The 16397-nt window shown below is 52.0% G+C and overlaps 3 protein-coding genes across 3 annotated transcripts; 2 read left to right on the top strand and 1 right to left on the bottom strand.

Moving 5' to 3' along the window:
* Positions 1 to 229: 229 nt before the first annotated feature.
* Positions 230 to 2943, top strand: SPSK_07030 (beta-glucosidase; the record flags this gene model as incomplete). The annotated part of the gene is made up of 2 exons (XM_016733700.1): positions 230 to 602; positions 674 to 2943. 2 exons carry the CDS (start codon positions 230 to 232, stop codon positions 2941 to 2943), a joined length of 2643 nt encoding a protein of 880 aa, XP_016590368.1.
* An 8125-nt stretch (positions 2944 to 11068) lies between these two features.
* Positions 11069 to 12589, top strand: SPSK_07458 (uncharacterized protein; the record flags this gene model as incomplete). Its single annotated transcript, XM_016734120.1, has 1 exon — positions 11069 to 12589. One exon carries the CDS (start codon positions 11069 to 11071, stop codon positions 12587 to 12589), a length of 1521 nt encoding a protein of 506 aa, XP_016590367.1.
* Positions 12590 to 13034: 445 nt separating this feature from the next.
* Positions 13035 to 14360, bottom strand: SPSK_07562 (uncharacterized protein; the record flags this gene model as incomplete). Its single annotated transcript, XM_016734221.1, has 1 exon — positions 13035 to 14360. One exon carries the CDS (start codon positions 14358 to 14360, stop codon positions 13035 to 13037), a length of 1326 nt encoding a protein of 441 aa, XP_016590366.1.
* Between the last annotated feature and the right edge of the window lie 2037 nt (positions 14361 to 16397).

Below are 16397 nucleotides of genomic sequence, written 5' to 3'. Positions count from 1 at the left end.
CGGACAGGACCACTGAGAACTACCGGAATTCTACCGGCCGCATCCAACATCCGCATCCTACAACTTAATAAAGAGCAAAGTCATCGCCAAACAAACAGCCGTTCAGCGTCATGCCGTCCCGTCTCTTCCCTCAGCCATTTAGGTGACCCGCCCTGGCTTTTTCGAGAATGTCCTTCATTCGAAAACACTACCGAATTAATCTAGAAGGAAACAAATTACCGCCGCCGCCATGGCAGGCTCACCAGGAACATCCTGCAAACCACACCGCCAAGCCGCGGATGGTACAGAGACATCGCATCTTCTTTCTGGGGAGAAGGGCGGCAGACATTTTCGGAGGGAAGGCCAGTCATATTTAGGAAGACAGAGACGTGGATTTACGGCACGCGTGATCCTTTGGCTTGTTTGCACGTTTGTTGTCGCAGTATTGGGCCTGCTCTTCATCTCTTCCAAGTCTGTCGGTTTGCATGTCATGAAGATCTCACCCTTTTCATACGTGGTGCTCTTCTTTTCAGGAGGCTGTCGTGCTAGAGGCAGCATAAGCGGTGCTTCACCGCCGTCGGAAGTACCATACTATGGACTAAGTCCACCGGTCTATCCATCACGTAAGTCCATATCTCAACATGAAAACCTCCATAAGCACAAGCATAGACTGACCACTCCATACAACGCATAGCCCAAGGGAATGGCACCACCGATTCACGCTGGGCTAGGGCCTACCAGCAGGCTAGATCCCTGGTCGAGCAGTTGACGCTGGAGGAAAAGGTCAACCTCACCCACGGCCATCCCGGACCGTGTGCCGGCAACTCATTGCCCATCCCACGTCTAGGCCTGCCTTCGTTCTGCTTCTCGGATGCACCAACTGGCGTCCGTGGCCAGGAGTTCGTATCGGGCTTTCCGGCTGGCATCCACGTGGCCGCCACCTTTGATGCCGACCTCATGTATCGCTACGGCGAGGCCGTCGGCCAGGAGTTTTACGGGAAAGGCGTCCATGCGGCCCTTGGCCCTGTGTCTGGCCCTCTTGGCCGCATTGCCCGCGGTGGCCGCAACTGGGAAGGACTCGGTAACGACCCCTACCTGTCTGGAATTGCCGTCGGTGCCGTCACACGCGGCATGCAGTCGGCCGGAGTCATCGCCACGCCGAAGCACTTTCTGCTCAACGAACAGGAGTTTCGTCGCCGGGACGCAGAGCGGCAGCGCGGCGATCATGTGGTCGGCGAGGGCATCAGCTCCAATGTGGATGACCGTGCGCTGCACGAGCTCTACGTGTTTCCGTTTATGAACGCGCTGCGGGCCGGCGCCGCGTCCATCATGTGCTCGTACCAGCGGGCCAATCACTCGTATGCAAGCCAAAACTCAAAGCTCTTGAACGGCATCCTCAAGACAGAACTCGGCTTTGAGGGCTTTGTTATAAGCGACTGGGACGCACAGCACTCGGGCGTGGCGTCGGCGCTCGCCGGCCTGGACGTTGCCATGCCAGACAGCAAGGGCTACTGGGGCGACGGATTGCTGCTGGCGGCCGTCAACAACGGCTCTGTCGCGGTCGAGCGTATCGATGACATGGCCACGCGGCTGCTGGCGGCCTGGCACTACGTCGGCGAGACGGACACGGGCGGCGCAGCGTTCCCCTCACCGCCGGCAATCTACCCGACAAGCACGCAGCGACACGCAATCGTCGATGTCCAGGCTGACCACGCATCCTTGATCCGCATGATCGGTGCGGCGGGCACCGTGCTGGTCAAAAATGTCAACAATACGCTCCCGTTGCAGCGGCCGCGTTTCCTCTGTGTCTATGGTTACGATGCCGCCCTCAAGGCAGACCCATGGGACAACCCGTCCCGCTTCGGTGGCGGCTACGAGGTCAACTTTGGTTGGAACACGCTGAACGGCACGCTCATCACCGGCGGTGGCTCGGGCGGAACATCGCCTCCGTACGTTGTGTCGCCGTTCCAGGCTCTCCAGGAGCGCGTTGTGCAAGACGGCGGCATTCTGCGGTGGGACTTCTTCTCCGAAAAGCCCGCGGTTGCGTACGCCAACGCTGACACCTGCCTCGTGTTCATCAATGCCTACGCGTCCGAGAGCTTCGACCGACCAAGTTTGAGCGACGCCTTCAGCGATAACCTCGTCAACAATGTCGCGAGCATGTGCGCCAATACCATTGTTGTTGTCCACTCGGCCGGCATCCGCGTCGTGGACGCCTGGATTGATCATGTCAACGTGACTGCCGTCCTGTTTGCCGGTCTTCCGGGCCAGGAGTCGGGCCATAGTCTGACCGACATTCTCTACGGAGACGTTAACCCGTCAGGCCGCCTCCCCTATACCGTTGCCCGCCGCGAGGCCGACTACGGTGACCTGCTGAACTCGTCCTACTCGACCGATTACTTTCCCGAAGACAACTATGACGAGGGCTTGTATATCGATTACCGTGCATTTGACCACAAGGGCCTCGTGCCACGCTTTTCCTTTGGCTTTGGCCTCTCGTACACGACTTTCTCGTATAGCCGTTCTCTGTCCGCTGAATTGGTATCTACTGGAACGCCATCCAAATTCCCTGATCCGTCAGTACCGGTTGTTCAGGGCGGCCATCCGAGCCTCTGGGACACCATAGCCGAGGTCAAGTGCAGCGTAACCAACACTGGCCGAGTAGCTGGCACCGAAGTCGTCCAGCTATACGTTGGTGTGCCGGGCGCAAATGGAGACGATCCGGCGACGCAGACAGCCGCTGGAGGCGACTCGCCCGTCCGCCAGCTACGCGGCTTCCGCCGTGTCGGTCCGCTGTCGCCGGGTGAGACGTCCGACGTGACTTTTGCACTGACACGACGCGATCTGAGCGTGTGGGACGTCGAGGCACAACAGTGGCGGATTCGCCGGGGAGTGTTCCGCCTGTACATTGGTGCCAGCAGTCGTGATTTGCGGCTGAATGGCACATTGCATATTTCTGGTTGAGAAATGTGGGTGGCATACATATGGCAGTGTCGGCACCACCTGAACTGGATATCTAGAACACCAAATGAACACGCAATACGACCTGGCATCGTTTGATTTGCCTGGTGTAACAAAGTTCGGTAATCGAGAAAGCCCGCAACGCATGACAAAAAGGGAAAATATTCAGTAAAATCCATGCCGCCTCCAAATTATTTGTAGCTGAATTATTGGTGGAACAAGAGTTAACCCATTGAGTCTGTCTTTATGATTCGGCAGCTTGTCTGTTCTGCGGCAGGCAATGAGCTAACAGGTATGGTTACTTTTTGAGACGCACAACTCACCGCGACATACAGAGTGCATATGTACGTGATGGTTTCCACGGATTACTGCGTTGCCTTGCAAGCCACATCTTCAGCTCGAGTTTTTGCACATCCGGACAACTCTTATTTTCTACAAATGTCATACGTCGTACGGGGTCCATGCGTACCTTTCTCTTTCGGTTTTTTATTTCCAAGAAAATGAGGTGTAAAACAATACCGAAATTTGGAAATTAGTACAAAATGTACTCCTTTTTCTTTTCCCCTTTTCTTCTTCTTTCATCAACATCTCCTATTCTCTTCTTGCTCGTCTATTTCAAACCTAAAGCGATCAATAGACATGGGCCCCAGCGATTTGTCACCCACGGAAAGTCTTGCAACTCGTACGCCTTACGGTGCCTTCGACGAGGTATTCTTTTCTCTTCTTTCCATTTCGCCCACTCAATCTTGCAGCTGTGCGTCCGCTTCCTGCGTCGTATTGAGGCCATGTTGTCGGGAACGTCGACTTTCTTTCACCGCTCTACTCCTGCCGGACTACGGCGTGCTTGTTTCCGATTTGCTTTCATTTCCTCTGCATACTTTCCTTTTCTTACCCTTTTCTTTTTTATCAGGAACTTCTGCTTTCATGCTTTGTCCCCGTCCCTTTTTTGGTTCTAGCATACATATTGTATCGGGAGATTTCCTTTTTCTTTTTTACACGTATGAAACAACAAACTGAGTGTGCATAAACAAAGAAAATAGAATAATAAGAATAGTGCCATATTTTGAAGACGCGGTCTGCGGTCTGCCACAGGCGGACGAGACACATTTTCCTCCGCCGCTCTGGCAAGGCAACCTGGGGCCAAAATGTCTTTGTGAGAAAACTAACGGTCACCTGGCCATGCTTCTGCATCCGTACTTCGATCCCCTTTCTTTCTCGCCCAGCTCCCATTTTACGCAAAGCCTTCCAAATATTTACCAACATCGCCTAGCCAGCCTTCCATCCACTTTTCCCCTCCTCTCCATCCTTATCACACCACATGAGTTTCCTGGACCTTCGTTGGGTAGGGTTGCAAGCCTTGAGTTTTTACACACCCTCTACAATCTTTGTCGATCCTGAGGACAGAATCTTGCAGACAGCCCAAGGTTTCAACGGGAAGGACGGGGACAAAATAGGACACACGGGCAAACCATTTGAGAATGGAGATGTGAATCTACATGCTTCCATATGTTCACAGCACACAGGCGAACCAACACATTTTGTTAGCGCTATTGTGACAATGGGATGCTTCGATCCACAGTTGACCTAGCATGACCTAAACGTCAAACAACAGACCTGTTCTGTAATTAACGCCGTGCTGGACCCTGTTTCTTTCTTTCTCCACGGCCGCCAGGCAATTTTCTACTTTAGAGTATCGTCTGGGCGACTCTTCACGTTGAATCTCCTGCAGCGGACCAAAAATGGACACAGGGTCACATTGCTCTCAAGTGAAAAGAGGGGAACAGTGGTGGACTAAAGAAGCGGTGTTGTAAAGTGAGGCTTGGGAGCAACATTGAAAATGAGAGGGCCAGAATGAATGAAGTAGTAAGAAAAGCGACAGAACACGTAATGGATAAGGACCATTAAGTCGTGGATATTTCGAGATCTCTTGGCAAAACATTGCAGCAACAGGTTAGATTCGGGGCTTGTCCCCTATGTGCATCTATTCCTGGTCGGTCTCGGACACATCTCATTATCAGGTCCACGATGCGAAATCTCGCTTGTTTTGGTGCCACTCCCACGGGGGCTGAGCATCAGGAAACGTCTTCCATATCGACATTTAGTTTTTCTCGGCTATCCCGCGTAAGAGCCAGTGCATGCTGTCCGAACCGGAGCCTCACTCAGCCTTAGCCCGCAATCAGGTGGAAACGTCTCACTTCCAGCTGAAGGCGAGTTTTAGAAAACGAGGAAAAAGAAAACAACTTGAGGCCCGATGTGGGAAAAAGGAAAGAAAACAGCAACGTCTAGTGGAGGTAGTACTGCGTTCTGCGTTCCCCATTTGCCAGAACAAAGGGTCCCTTGCGCATCTGTGCCTTGTTGGTTCGGGGTACAGGAGGCGCCGCCCCAGACCAACACTGGCTATTATTCAGTCCACTGCAGGCGAGCCATTTGTCGGTGAGTGATCAGAAGCGTGACAGCGAAACAGAAACATAATGGGAAGGCATTGTACATTGTATGATGTAACATAAGCAGCCTGGAGTGGGATGGACATCACCGATTTTGTGGCGTTTCAATATCTTAGAGGCTTGAGATAAACTTGTGTCTTTGAGGCTGGGGATGTCTAAGATGCCGTTAAAAACACGCCTCCGGAGCGGTGTGTTGTTCTGGTGCAAATATGCGACGGTGTGGGGTCAGGCCTGTGAACGGCGCCAGGGACAACCCGCTAAGGATCAAGTCGTAATTTTAGCAGCAGGCGGGAGAACGTTCTGCGACTATGTTATGCACGGAGTACGTACGTCGTATTGTGCTGCCTTTGAGTATCTTCTTGTAAATATTCATTATCCTGCAACACCATATTTGAAAAGTTAACGTGTCGCCTGTAACTGGCATGTTTGCGCCCCCATGGACCAACAGGCCTGCATTACGCTCAACAGTGACTTACCTTGACGCAAGACACGTATGCGTGTCTGTTGGAACAACGCAGGCTCCATCCAGCGACACAAAATCGGAGCCGGAGAGTGTACGACCCAAAGGAGCAAACGGGAAGGGACCCAGACGAGGTGTGTACCTTGTCATAGTTCTCCGTATCGGGAGAAGGAGGAAGGAAGACGGGAAATTGGCAGCACAAACAAGCGCAAGAATGTCTTCTACCACACACGTCAGTAAGTCGCACGACGAAGTGGGAAACAAGCATCATGAATACTTTTTTGGGTAGCCTTTGACCAAAGATGGACATATCACATGAGACATATGATACATATGGGGGAAATGGCAATAGCTCGGGTGGTGCGGTCAGGATCGAGCCTGGCGTGTTCAAGGAGGCAAGGCCCCTAGCCGACATTTTCCTGCCCCATCTTACGAAGCGGACGGGGCATCCCATTGTTGTTCGCCCGGTATTGTGACGGTGCCATGAAAACAATGCTCTCAAATGAGTATTGAGGACATCTGGCTATGTACGGTGTATTCTGACTTGTCACTTGCAGCCGCCTAGGTGAAAAAATAGTTAACACCAATCTTTGTATCCAGACGTTGTCCTCCAGCATTGAACACAGTGGTGAACGATAACTCTGGTGGCGTCCGCTTTTGTAGCCAATAGAGGGAGTTGGCGGCGTCATGGTGCTTCACTTTCTGGACAGGCGTGAAAATCCCGGTTTTCCAGGTGGGCCAGGCCTGGGATGTGGGATGCCGACCTACATGCTCACCAAAGTCGCTGTAGAGAGGTCGGGTGCAAGTCTAATTGTGTGCAGAGTGTGCCCCGTGTCTATCTGTATCGTCGGCATGGATGCTAGAGGATTTGCATCACGCCACCAAACTTTCGTCGACGGGCTGTTTTTCCTTCTTAACGGGTTTCCAAGTCTGTTGGTGCAGCAAGGTCCGTGTTCTATCAAGCCGCCCAAACCCAGGCCCTGTCGATAGTGCACGCCAAGCTAGCAGGGTTCCATTTCCCATTTCCTGGTTGAGCATACGTCTGCCCGGTCGTACTACAGGCTCTCCAACGTAGCATCCGATGTGCCCAGTGCTTCGGCCATGATTATAATGGCGTGAGGAGGCGAAGAAGCAACGGGAAAACGGTACTTCGTAGGGAACAGGGGTGCGGTTGCCTTCTGTAATCTGCCCTTTTGTCGAGACTGTGTTGCATGCATGCACACGATGTCCCCACACCGGCTTTTGCCCAAAGTAATATTTTCAACCGGGCGGCCCTCCGTATCACGGAACTGCCAGTCATCTTGTATCTTACCTCCTGACTCGTTCTCGTTCTGGTGGAGATGTGCAGCAGGCCACCTGGACCTCCCCCATACGAGAACTGAACACTGGTGGATAGAGGACCTCTCGGATCTGCGTCCGATACCCTTGTAGGCGGTTAGTAAGGCGCTGGACGGGCACCAACCCGGACGGCAGCGCTAGTGCTAGACACATTGTCAGAAGCACATCCTGGGCCAGCCCGCTTTGCCGTTGAGGGCACTAGGGGAAACGGGAATGGGGCCCAGGCTATTTCGTTGTTTGTTGGAGGATGCGCGTTGCCAGAGTGGATAAATGTGACAATTGTTAACATTGGCCAAGAAATTCAGGGAGAAACGAAGACAAGGTGAGGAGAGGTACAATCGTGGTACAAGCTGACGACAACAACGTTTCTTGGCCCCCAGAGAATGGACAAAGGAATTTGGTAAAAAGTACTGTGAGAGTGAAATACCACATGTAAAGCTCGGTAGGCACCATCGACCTGCCACCTTCAACGGCGTTGCGGTCAGCTAAGACGTGTTCAGCTTGCCAATTGCGGAGCCACAACGTGGATGACTCTGGTGCAAGCAACGGCGGAAAAATTGGGGCTGGGCGATGCAGGGCAAGAGTACGTCCGACTGTGGGAGTAAAGTGAGGCGTGCTCGTCAGAAATCGGAAAAATAAGCGAATCAAGGTGGTGAGAATGAGAGGAAACCAGGACACAAGTCGGGACACAAGTCAGGACACAAGTCAGGACACAAGTCAGGACACAAATCAGGACACAAATCAAGGCACACTTATGACGTCCGACGGTTGGGATACAAAGCCCAGGGGAAGGCAAGCGAGACATCAGGTATGCACGTCGAGACGCGCCTGCCTTGGGATGTGCGTTTTAAGCGTCATACTTCTACGGAGCAGTTACTTCTCAAACGGTCAACCAATCGCTCCTGCACCGTTGGGCCGACCGCCTCTACTAATGTGGGCGTGCATGTACCTGCTCTATTCTGACATGGAGTCGCCTCGCTCTTTCCTCTTTCTGACCTGCGCCGTGGAGGTGTGCGAGTCTGCTGGTTGCGCTTTCCTCTCATTGTGCTGTTGTTGTGTGGCCATTTGTCGTCGCTTTGCTCCTTTGGGATGGCGCCTTCCGTTCCCTGCGCGACGATTCTGTTTTACGAAATACTCGAAAAGTAATTTGGCGTGACTTCCTTTTCCTCCTGGTTTCCCACGCCCCCGCCCCGTTTCTTCTTTCCTTCTCAAGTTGTCTTACCTTCGCTCTTTCCCCCCTTTTCCCATTGCATCTTCAGCTTCCTCCCTCTGCCTCTATGCCCCCTTACCGCTTCCTTTTTCACTTCCTTTTTATTGTACACTCTGAAACATTCAAAGTGATACGACGTATTACGACGTACATCCATCACCAGGTTTTTCTCCGCTGCTCACTTCCCGTAGCCAATCTCGCCTCTTTTGCAACCTCTTTTCCGTTCACTTACACACCCTTGGCCAATGACAGCCCTCGCCTCTCTCTGGTTGGAGCGGACCACACCCGCGCCATCCTTCTCACAATCTTTCAGCTGAGGACATTCTTTTTTTCTCTTTTTTTTTTAAAAAAAAATGCTAGCAGCGAGCACAGCCAAATGGTTGCTCCGTTCTCAAGGCTCGAAAGGCAGTCACACGAGTCCCTGCGCAGGTTGGTTGAAATCTTACATGCCAGTGTTACCGCACCCCCTGTCCTCGGCGCTGCGCGCGGCTGCATAGCGGCGGTGCCGGCTGCACGTCCCTATTCGTCCACCTGTCAAAGACCATTGGGGCCCTCCTTCATTTGTCTCTGTTTCGCAACTCGCAGCCACAGCTATCCAACCCTTTCTTGGAAAACAGCATCTCGACCGTCCACATGGAAGGCATCATGAGCATGGAATACAACTAATATTCTCTCCAATCGCATTCGAAAGATTGGAAGTCGCTTCGTCGTGCGTATGGTACGCCCGAAGCGCTATGTCGACGCAAGAAACTCCCTAAGCCGAATTTACTAACCCTTGTCGCTTTTATTATTTCGCATCCTGCCAAGTTCGTCTGATAAAGCCCAGCCGGAGCTGGGGCTGCCTATTCTGGTCATCTCCAGAACCCTGCGCCTTTCGACAAACGGGTTAGAATCCCTCTTTATGGCACTCAGAAGGTAGAATGCTATACTTCGTATCGCAGTCTTTTATCGTATGCCACACCTTCCCAGAACCCACTCCACAACCTACAACCTGCCGGGAGTCATTTTATATCTCTACATTTTCTTATTGCTCTGGCCCTTCCTGATGTGCTGGTCCATGAGCCCCGTCGAGGCTCACGGTGACAAAACAGGATGCAGTAAATCGGTTCACTTCAGTGAGTGCCGCCACTTTTGCGAAAAACAGCATACGCAGTAGCACGGATATCAAGACGGGGGCCGGGCACCAGAGTACAAAATCAAATCCCATCATTGTCTTGGGAATGCTACGGATAGGCGAGAGAAACGAATACGAAACGATCTCGGCCGACTTCGAGGAAGTTCCCAAAGGGACAGTTTTCTGACAGGTCAAAATCAAGTCGACTTGCCCTGCACCCTTGCATCTTTCTTTCGAGTTCCTCAAGTATGTACAAGTATATTCAGCTTCGACTATTGCAGTCTAGCTACCCTTGTCCGGCTCTAGGATCGGATTTAATTGGGCTAGTGCAGACTGACGATCACCTGCCCTCCGCTCTGAATGTGATGTCAACGGGCGCTTGAATCAAGGTGCTTTGCGTACGGTGTTGTTCCTAACCTTAGTCATTTCTCCTCCTCCGATACCTTGTTTCTTTGTATCTATTCCCTTCTTCAGCGTTGCCATATTTTCTCACTTTCCTCCACCAACAGAATTCAAAGCCCCGTTTAGACTTTCATCGGGATTGTTTTTGGTCGCTGTTTTCATTCCGTGGTGTTTCTTTTTCTTCTTTCCCTTCTTCGCCCAATCTTTTGTTCTGCGGCTCACCCCCAAACAGCGTCTGTATACTTGCACCTCTGCACCTGCGTCTCCTTTATTTCGCTTGTGGTCGTCTACAGTTTCATTGTTTGTTTGTACCTGGCACTCCATGGTGCTCCTGGCGAATTGCCCCTTGTTTGAAGCAACCTCTTTTCATGGTGCATTCATGTTAAGTGTCAAAGCTGCCAGCTCAAAAGCTGGCTTTTCTATCGTCGTTGCACAGAGAGAACACCGAAGGCTCCCAGAATACATTGTCTCAGGTCAGGGTTCGCTCTAAACGGGACGACTTCCTCTCTTGTTTTATCGCATTTATTTATCTGATCTCTCCCAGCCCTCCGACTGCATACTTCCATTAACCAGGAGGCCCCGTATTCTGGAAACAAGACTCGGGTGCTTTGTCTCTTGACTAGTTCTTTGCAGTTTCCAACCAACAACACATCTCTCACACCTCGTCACTACCCTCGTCACTACCTTCGTCACTTCCCTCGCCTCGTCACTCACTTAACGTCGTGTACACTCAGTCGTGGTGATCACTCTTTGCTCTCTGCCCAAAAGTATCTATCTATCTATATATATACTGCCCTACCATGGCACTATCATCTTCTCCCAGTGACTGTCTTGAGCAGCATCACAAATACGAGCGGTCAAGTGACGATACTTCAAAACCACCTTCGAGGTCTGCCAACGAGCCAAACTTAACCTCACACCGGTGGAAGAGGCTCTTGCCTGTTTGCCCATTCCGGTGGCCTCGTCCGCCACTTTGCTTTCCTTCAAAAGACGCCCAAAATCGATTGCCCGGTCCGCAACCTTGGCCATATACTTCTAGCAGCTCAACTCGTTCTTGGTCTAGACGACGACTATCACTTCGTGTTTCGGCGAAGCCAGGATCTGTGACATCACAAACTATAACTCTCCCGGCCAAAACCTCACCACTGCCAAACGTCACCATGGCACAAAAGGAGCGTACAGCGACACGGCTGTCCGGCTGGGACCAAGTTGCAATGAGAGGATACATGAGCGTCGCTCTATGCTTCCCGTTCGACAACACACAAACTGATGCGGCGATGAAGCATATCGCAGATAGCCTAGCCCGTGTTGCACTACACCGGCCTGACCTCGCCGGTACGCTTGAGGTGCGCGAGAATGGAAGTGTGTACCATATTTCTGGGCAGAACAGCACAATTCCGTTTTCGGTTGAGGATATTCCCAAAGAGTTTCCCTACGAATCCTACGATGAGCTTAAGTCTGCAGAGTTTCCTCCCGGCGCATTTGTTCATCCGCAGTTTTTACTTTTGTGTCAGTTGGCCGAAGGCCAGCCTGGCGTGCCCGTCTCAGTTGTAAAGGCATTCACAATTCGTGGTGGCCTCTTCCTGGTCGTCTACTTCTGCCATGCCTTTGCAGATGGGGACTGCAAACGCATTTTCCTTGAGATATTTTCTCAGCAGACACGCGGGCTTACATTTGAAGGACCGTCGACCAAGCATCTTAACGTCCCATTTGCCAATGAGTCCAATACCAATGACAAGGTTGGAAGCCGGCTTAACGAGCTTCTCCAAAAGGTGCCAGAGTACCAGATCCTCGACCAGCCAGTTGGTCCAACGACGCCAAATTTCAGACCCGGCGGCGTTCCCATGGCGGACATCACCAAGATCGGCAAGATATTTGTTTTTGACAATGCCCGTCTCAGCCAACTACGTTGCTCTGTGTTTGGAGCCGGCGAACCGGCCATAACCAGCCGAAATGGAATTAGCAGCACCAACGGGAGGTTGAGTGAGGAATCCAAGACAAGACCCAGCGGTCAATCTACCCCGGTGTTTAATCTTCCTTCTAACTACACCTGCCTCGCTGGTCTGACGTGGGCGCACATCTCGAAAGCCCGGCTGTGCGATGCCACACAGTACATGCCACATAGCCCAGAGATTGACCACACTGCCCTTCTACAGACAATGGTGAACTGGAAGAGCCGGGCGCTGCACGACCTCAACCCGACTTACTTTGGCAATGCCACGGCCATTGCCGTGACGCAGCTACCGACCAAGGACAGCATCCTCTCGCGTGCGTCAAGCAGCCCGTCCGACCTGGCCAAGCTCGTTTTCACGATCGAGAGGACGATTGCGGGCGTGGACAACGACTTTGTCTCTGACCGCACCGAGCTATTCAGCCGCGTCTCCGACCCGCGCTTTGTCGGTCTCCGATTTGACCCCCGGACGCCGCAGGACTTGGGCTTCAACACGTGGCGATTTTTTGGTGCGGACACAAAATGGAACATCCCGGGCATCAAGGGTGATTCCACTCCAGAGGTGATCCGAAGGCTGCAGGGGATGTGGAACATGAGCGGAGCTTTGATTCTTCCTGCCAAGGCCCTCTCGCCCACACACGAGCTCCTCGTCACCTTGCCGAAGACGTCGATGGACGTGCTGTGCAGCGACCCCGAGTGGATGAAATGGGTAGACCACGTGATTGGTTGAGTCGGGACATTGGACTTCAGATGTCGTGGGCAGATCGTTGTGTTTGGTTTTTTTATTTTTAACTTTTGTTTTGACTTGATTCGTTTGCCTGGTTTTACTACGTTGTTTTGGAAACATTTCTGATATTTGTGGCAATCTGTAAGGGGACATTATGGCGTGCGGTAGCTTACCAGCGGCTAAGGGATTACAATGACTATTTTACTTTGTCATTCGTTTTCATATAACTGAGCCAGCGCCAGGTGTTGGCAAATTATGGACTCGTCGATTTTCCTTGTCTCATTTACTCCGTTTCTGTTTAATTTGAGTGCGTTGCACCAGTCCGTATTCTTAGGAAGTCTGCCTTCTTTGGCACCCAACTTTTTGTCGAACAGCAATGTATCACTGCGTCATAAAAACGTGCGTCACGGGTTTTCCTATCACAAGCGCGGCACCTCGACCGTGTCTCTCACGCCACGCCAGTAATCTCACCTTCGATGGTTGTGTCACCGTCCATCGACTCACCCTTGTCTTGTGTAAATGCCCGGTCACCGTCGGTGGTGGTTTCATTTTCATTTTCATTCTCTTCTCTCTTGTCCGCCTTGATCCCTTTGGCTCTTTGATACTCGGCACGCATCAAGGCACGCCGGTCCTTGTCTGCATTGATGTTGACGCGCGACTTGCGGATGTTGTCGTACAGCTCTCGGGCGCCGATGCTGCCAAAGCCGCCAAAGTCGGACAGGGCAATGTCGCCGACGGTTGTGGCACGCAGCGCAAACACGATGCTACGGCGGCTCTCGCTGGGAGGCGTGTCGACTGTACTCCCACCAATCCTCGCTTCTGCCGCCGCGGCCGCTTCCTTTGGATCAACGACGACCCTGTGAATGGCCGACGGAATGCGGTTGCTGCTGAGGACGCGCAAGGTATCGCCTGTCATAACGGTGACCTGAGGCGCGTCGACCCAGTCAGGGGCAGGTGGAGGAGCAGATGGAGGAGCCAATGTCGGGCCGCCGTCCTCAGCCGACTGTGGTGGTGTCAATGGCCCTGGCGGCTGGGGCTTCACTTGCAGGCCCTTGCCCCAACACACACAGATAGTCAAAAGGCCCAGGTCGCGGTGCTGCTCCGCACCGCCGCCTCCCGGTTCGTAGCGGAACAAACGCAACAGAGTCGGGGGGTCATCGCGTGGGTGGTGTCTTTTTGGTGGACTGTCGCCGACAGGCTCATCGTCACCATCCTCGTCCACATTGCCTTTCCCCTTCCCTTCCCCCTCTCCTTTTCCGTCGCTGTGTTCGGCTTCGGCCGCAGCAATGACGGCATCGCTATAGTACACACCGTCGCCCGGCTCCAGACTGTCTGCCACCACGCCGTCCCAGGCCGTTGGGCCTAGCCCAAGGTACACGCCAATGTCGCCCAGAATGCGGTGCAGCAGGTGCGCCGTGTCGTGCCAAACAGGTGCGGCGGCATCGTAAATTCCCGGTGGCAGATGCGTCATGCTTTTGCGCAGGGTCAGGTACTCCTTTTCGCCGTCCAGGTGTGTGTAGCCGCGCTCGGTGTTCGTGGGGCTGGAGGGCGGGCCAAGGTGGCCGGGTGGTTTGTCGTTGGCCGGACGGTAGGGCAGCTTGGCTGCGAGAGGTTGGGCAAAGAAGGCATCGGAGGCGGCGAGCAGCTGTTCGTATTGCTGGGCGAGGGGGTGAGGCAGGTTGAGGCCGATGTAGCCGTGAGCGCAGAGATGGTGAAGGGACGCGGGCGGCAGCAACGGCGGCGGTCGTGGCGGCGGGGGTACAAAATCGTCCATTAGGGAGACTGAGGGGAGGGGAGGGGTTGGCAGGTGACAATGAGGCTACAATGGGAAGGCACAAATGGTGCATAAGCAAATTGAAAAAAAGAGGTTTAAACAAAGTCGTGATGCCCGCCTTTTTTTTGCAGCCCAAATACGAAACTGCCGCCTACGTCCAGTTTTCACTGTCAGCCTCGCGGATGGCGTTGCGTGACAAAAGCGTATTGGGGAGGGCTCCGAAAGCGCAGAGGGAGGCGAATTGGCTGACGACGTTAGTGTGCGGCTTAGCCCGTGGAGCTTTAGAACAGTGACGACAGTTCTGCCGTTAAAATGGCGTACGTTGAGGCCTAGCAAGTGCAAGTCATCGTAGGTGCCTTGGTTGATCTGTGCAACTCATGACAACCGACAAGGGGAATGGCGAATGCAAATAAGGTGGCTGCTGTTTTGAATTACTTTTAGGCTTGCGTTTACAATTTGCCGTGGTCTTTTGTACGTTATGTTGTTTACAAAGTTAAGTATCTTGTTCCGACATGTTTAAAAACATTTGTCGGTTGCCCGTTTCTTTTTTGATTTCTTTTTCCTGTATTTTTTTATTCGTTTCTTCGTAAATTGTAATAGTATTTTCTTTTTTTTACACCTTGTACTATTACTTATTAGTTATATTTTAAAAAAGACCCTACGTCACAGTCAATCCGGTTATGGAAACTCGAGTATCTTAGTTGAGGTAATTGAGGTAAATAGTCGAGGAGGCAGAGACAAAAAAATACAGTTTTGTAAGTTGTGTAACGTTCCGTCTAACAATGTTGACATCTTTTCCGAGCAATACAAACACAATTTCGGCGTAAATTCACTTGACGAGACCTTGACAAGCCCGGATACCTATGCGTCTCTTTTCAAGACGTTTTTGTTGCCTGCTTCCAGATCTGGAAAAGCTGATTTCAGAAACGCCATTATCGTATCCCATGCGGACTTTGATTGCAATTGAAAACGCGTAAAAGGTATATGGATGTGAAGGGTGGATGAATATGCGTAGAAGAAACGAAAATATTATTACATTATGCGAAATGCAGTCAGATGGAAGAAGAGGGATGGCAGTTAGTTCGACAGAGACATTGTCGTACAACGTATGACTTTGGTACAAGGCAACTTTTAAAGGTCAACTTAGAATCAAGAGTAATAAGCATCATGATTGCCTCTTTATTCTGCTTTGAAATAGTACTGCTACTCCGTCCTCCATCACAAGTGGCGACTTGTTCTCGGCCATGTTTCGTTCAACTGCGATCGACGACGGCGGCGCAGCCTTTCATGGTAATCATAACATACAGCGAAATGGAAGAGCATAAAAGATAATTGAAGCGAATGACATGGAAATGCGAGAAAACGCTAAGCAAGCAAAAACCCCATATATAAAAGGACGATTAACGTTGCCCGGTTGTAACGCCGAGACAGTTGATAGCAGGTATGCATGGTGCCTGGCAAACAAAGGAGAGAAGGGGTCGAGGTCGAGGTTTTGCGGCTCTTAAGGTTTGAGAACAGGGATTCTGAGGGAGCAATCAAACCCAGGCAAAAGTTTCTTTTTGCGCAGCGCTCATTGGCAGCGCTGAGGAAAAAGGTAAGAGGCTATTTTGGCGCTGTTGTGCTTATTTAGCGGCGCTCTGTATGGAGAAAAGGCCGCTATGTCAAACGTTCAGGGCTTTCAGGGGAGCAAGGGGCCACGGTTTGAAGTGTGTTGAGAAATATGTCTGTGGCGTTGCAGTGGCGCTAACCCTTTATTGGCAAACAGAGTGTAAGCCGAAAAGCTTGGCTTAGAGCTTGTGTGAGTGGTGGAACGACATGTCCTAGGACGTATCGATCGCTCTTTCCACGTCGTATGTCGTTAGCACGGGACGGAGTAGCATGGCAGGAACGACCGAAACACAAGAAACACAAAGATTCAAAAGTAGCAGACAGAAGACAGACGCAGAAACCAACAAAACATCCAGTTACAACCAGAAACAAACATTCGTCGTCTGAACGTAGACCACGCAACTGCGCCTTTCTCATGTTTCTTGTCAA

The sequence above is a fragment of the Sporothrix schenckii genome, assembly GCF_000961545.1.
Source record: "Sporothrix schenckii 1099-18 chromosome Unknown Cont41, whole genome shotgun sequence".
Classification (NCBI taxonomy): Eukaryota; Fungi; Ascomycota; class Sordariomycetes; order Ophiostomatales; family Ophiostomataceae; genus Sporothrix; species Sporothrix schenckii.
The sequence above is the reverse complement of the archived record's forward strand: the minus strand, read 5'-3'. Positions and strand labels throughout refer to the sequence as shown.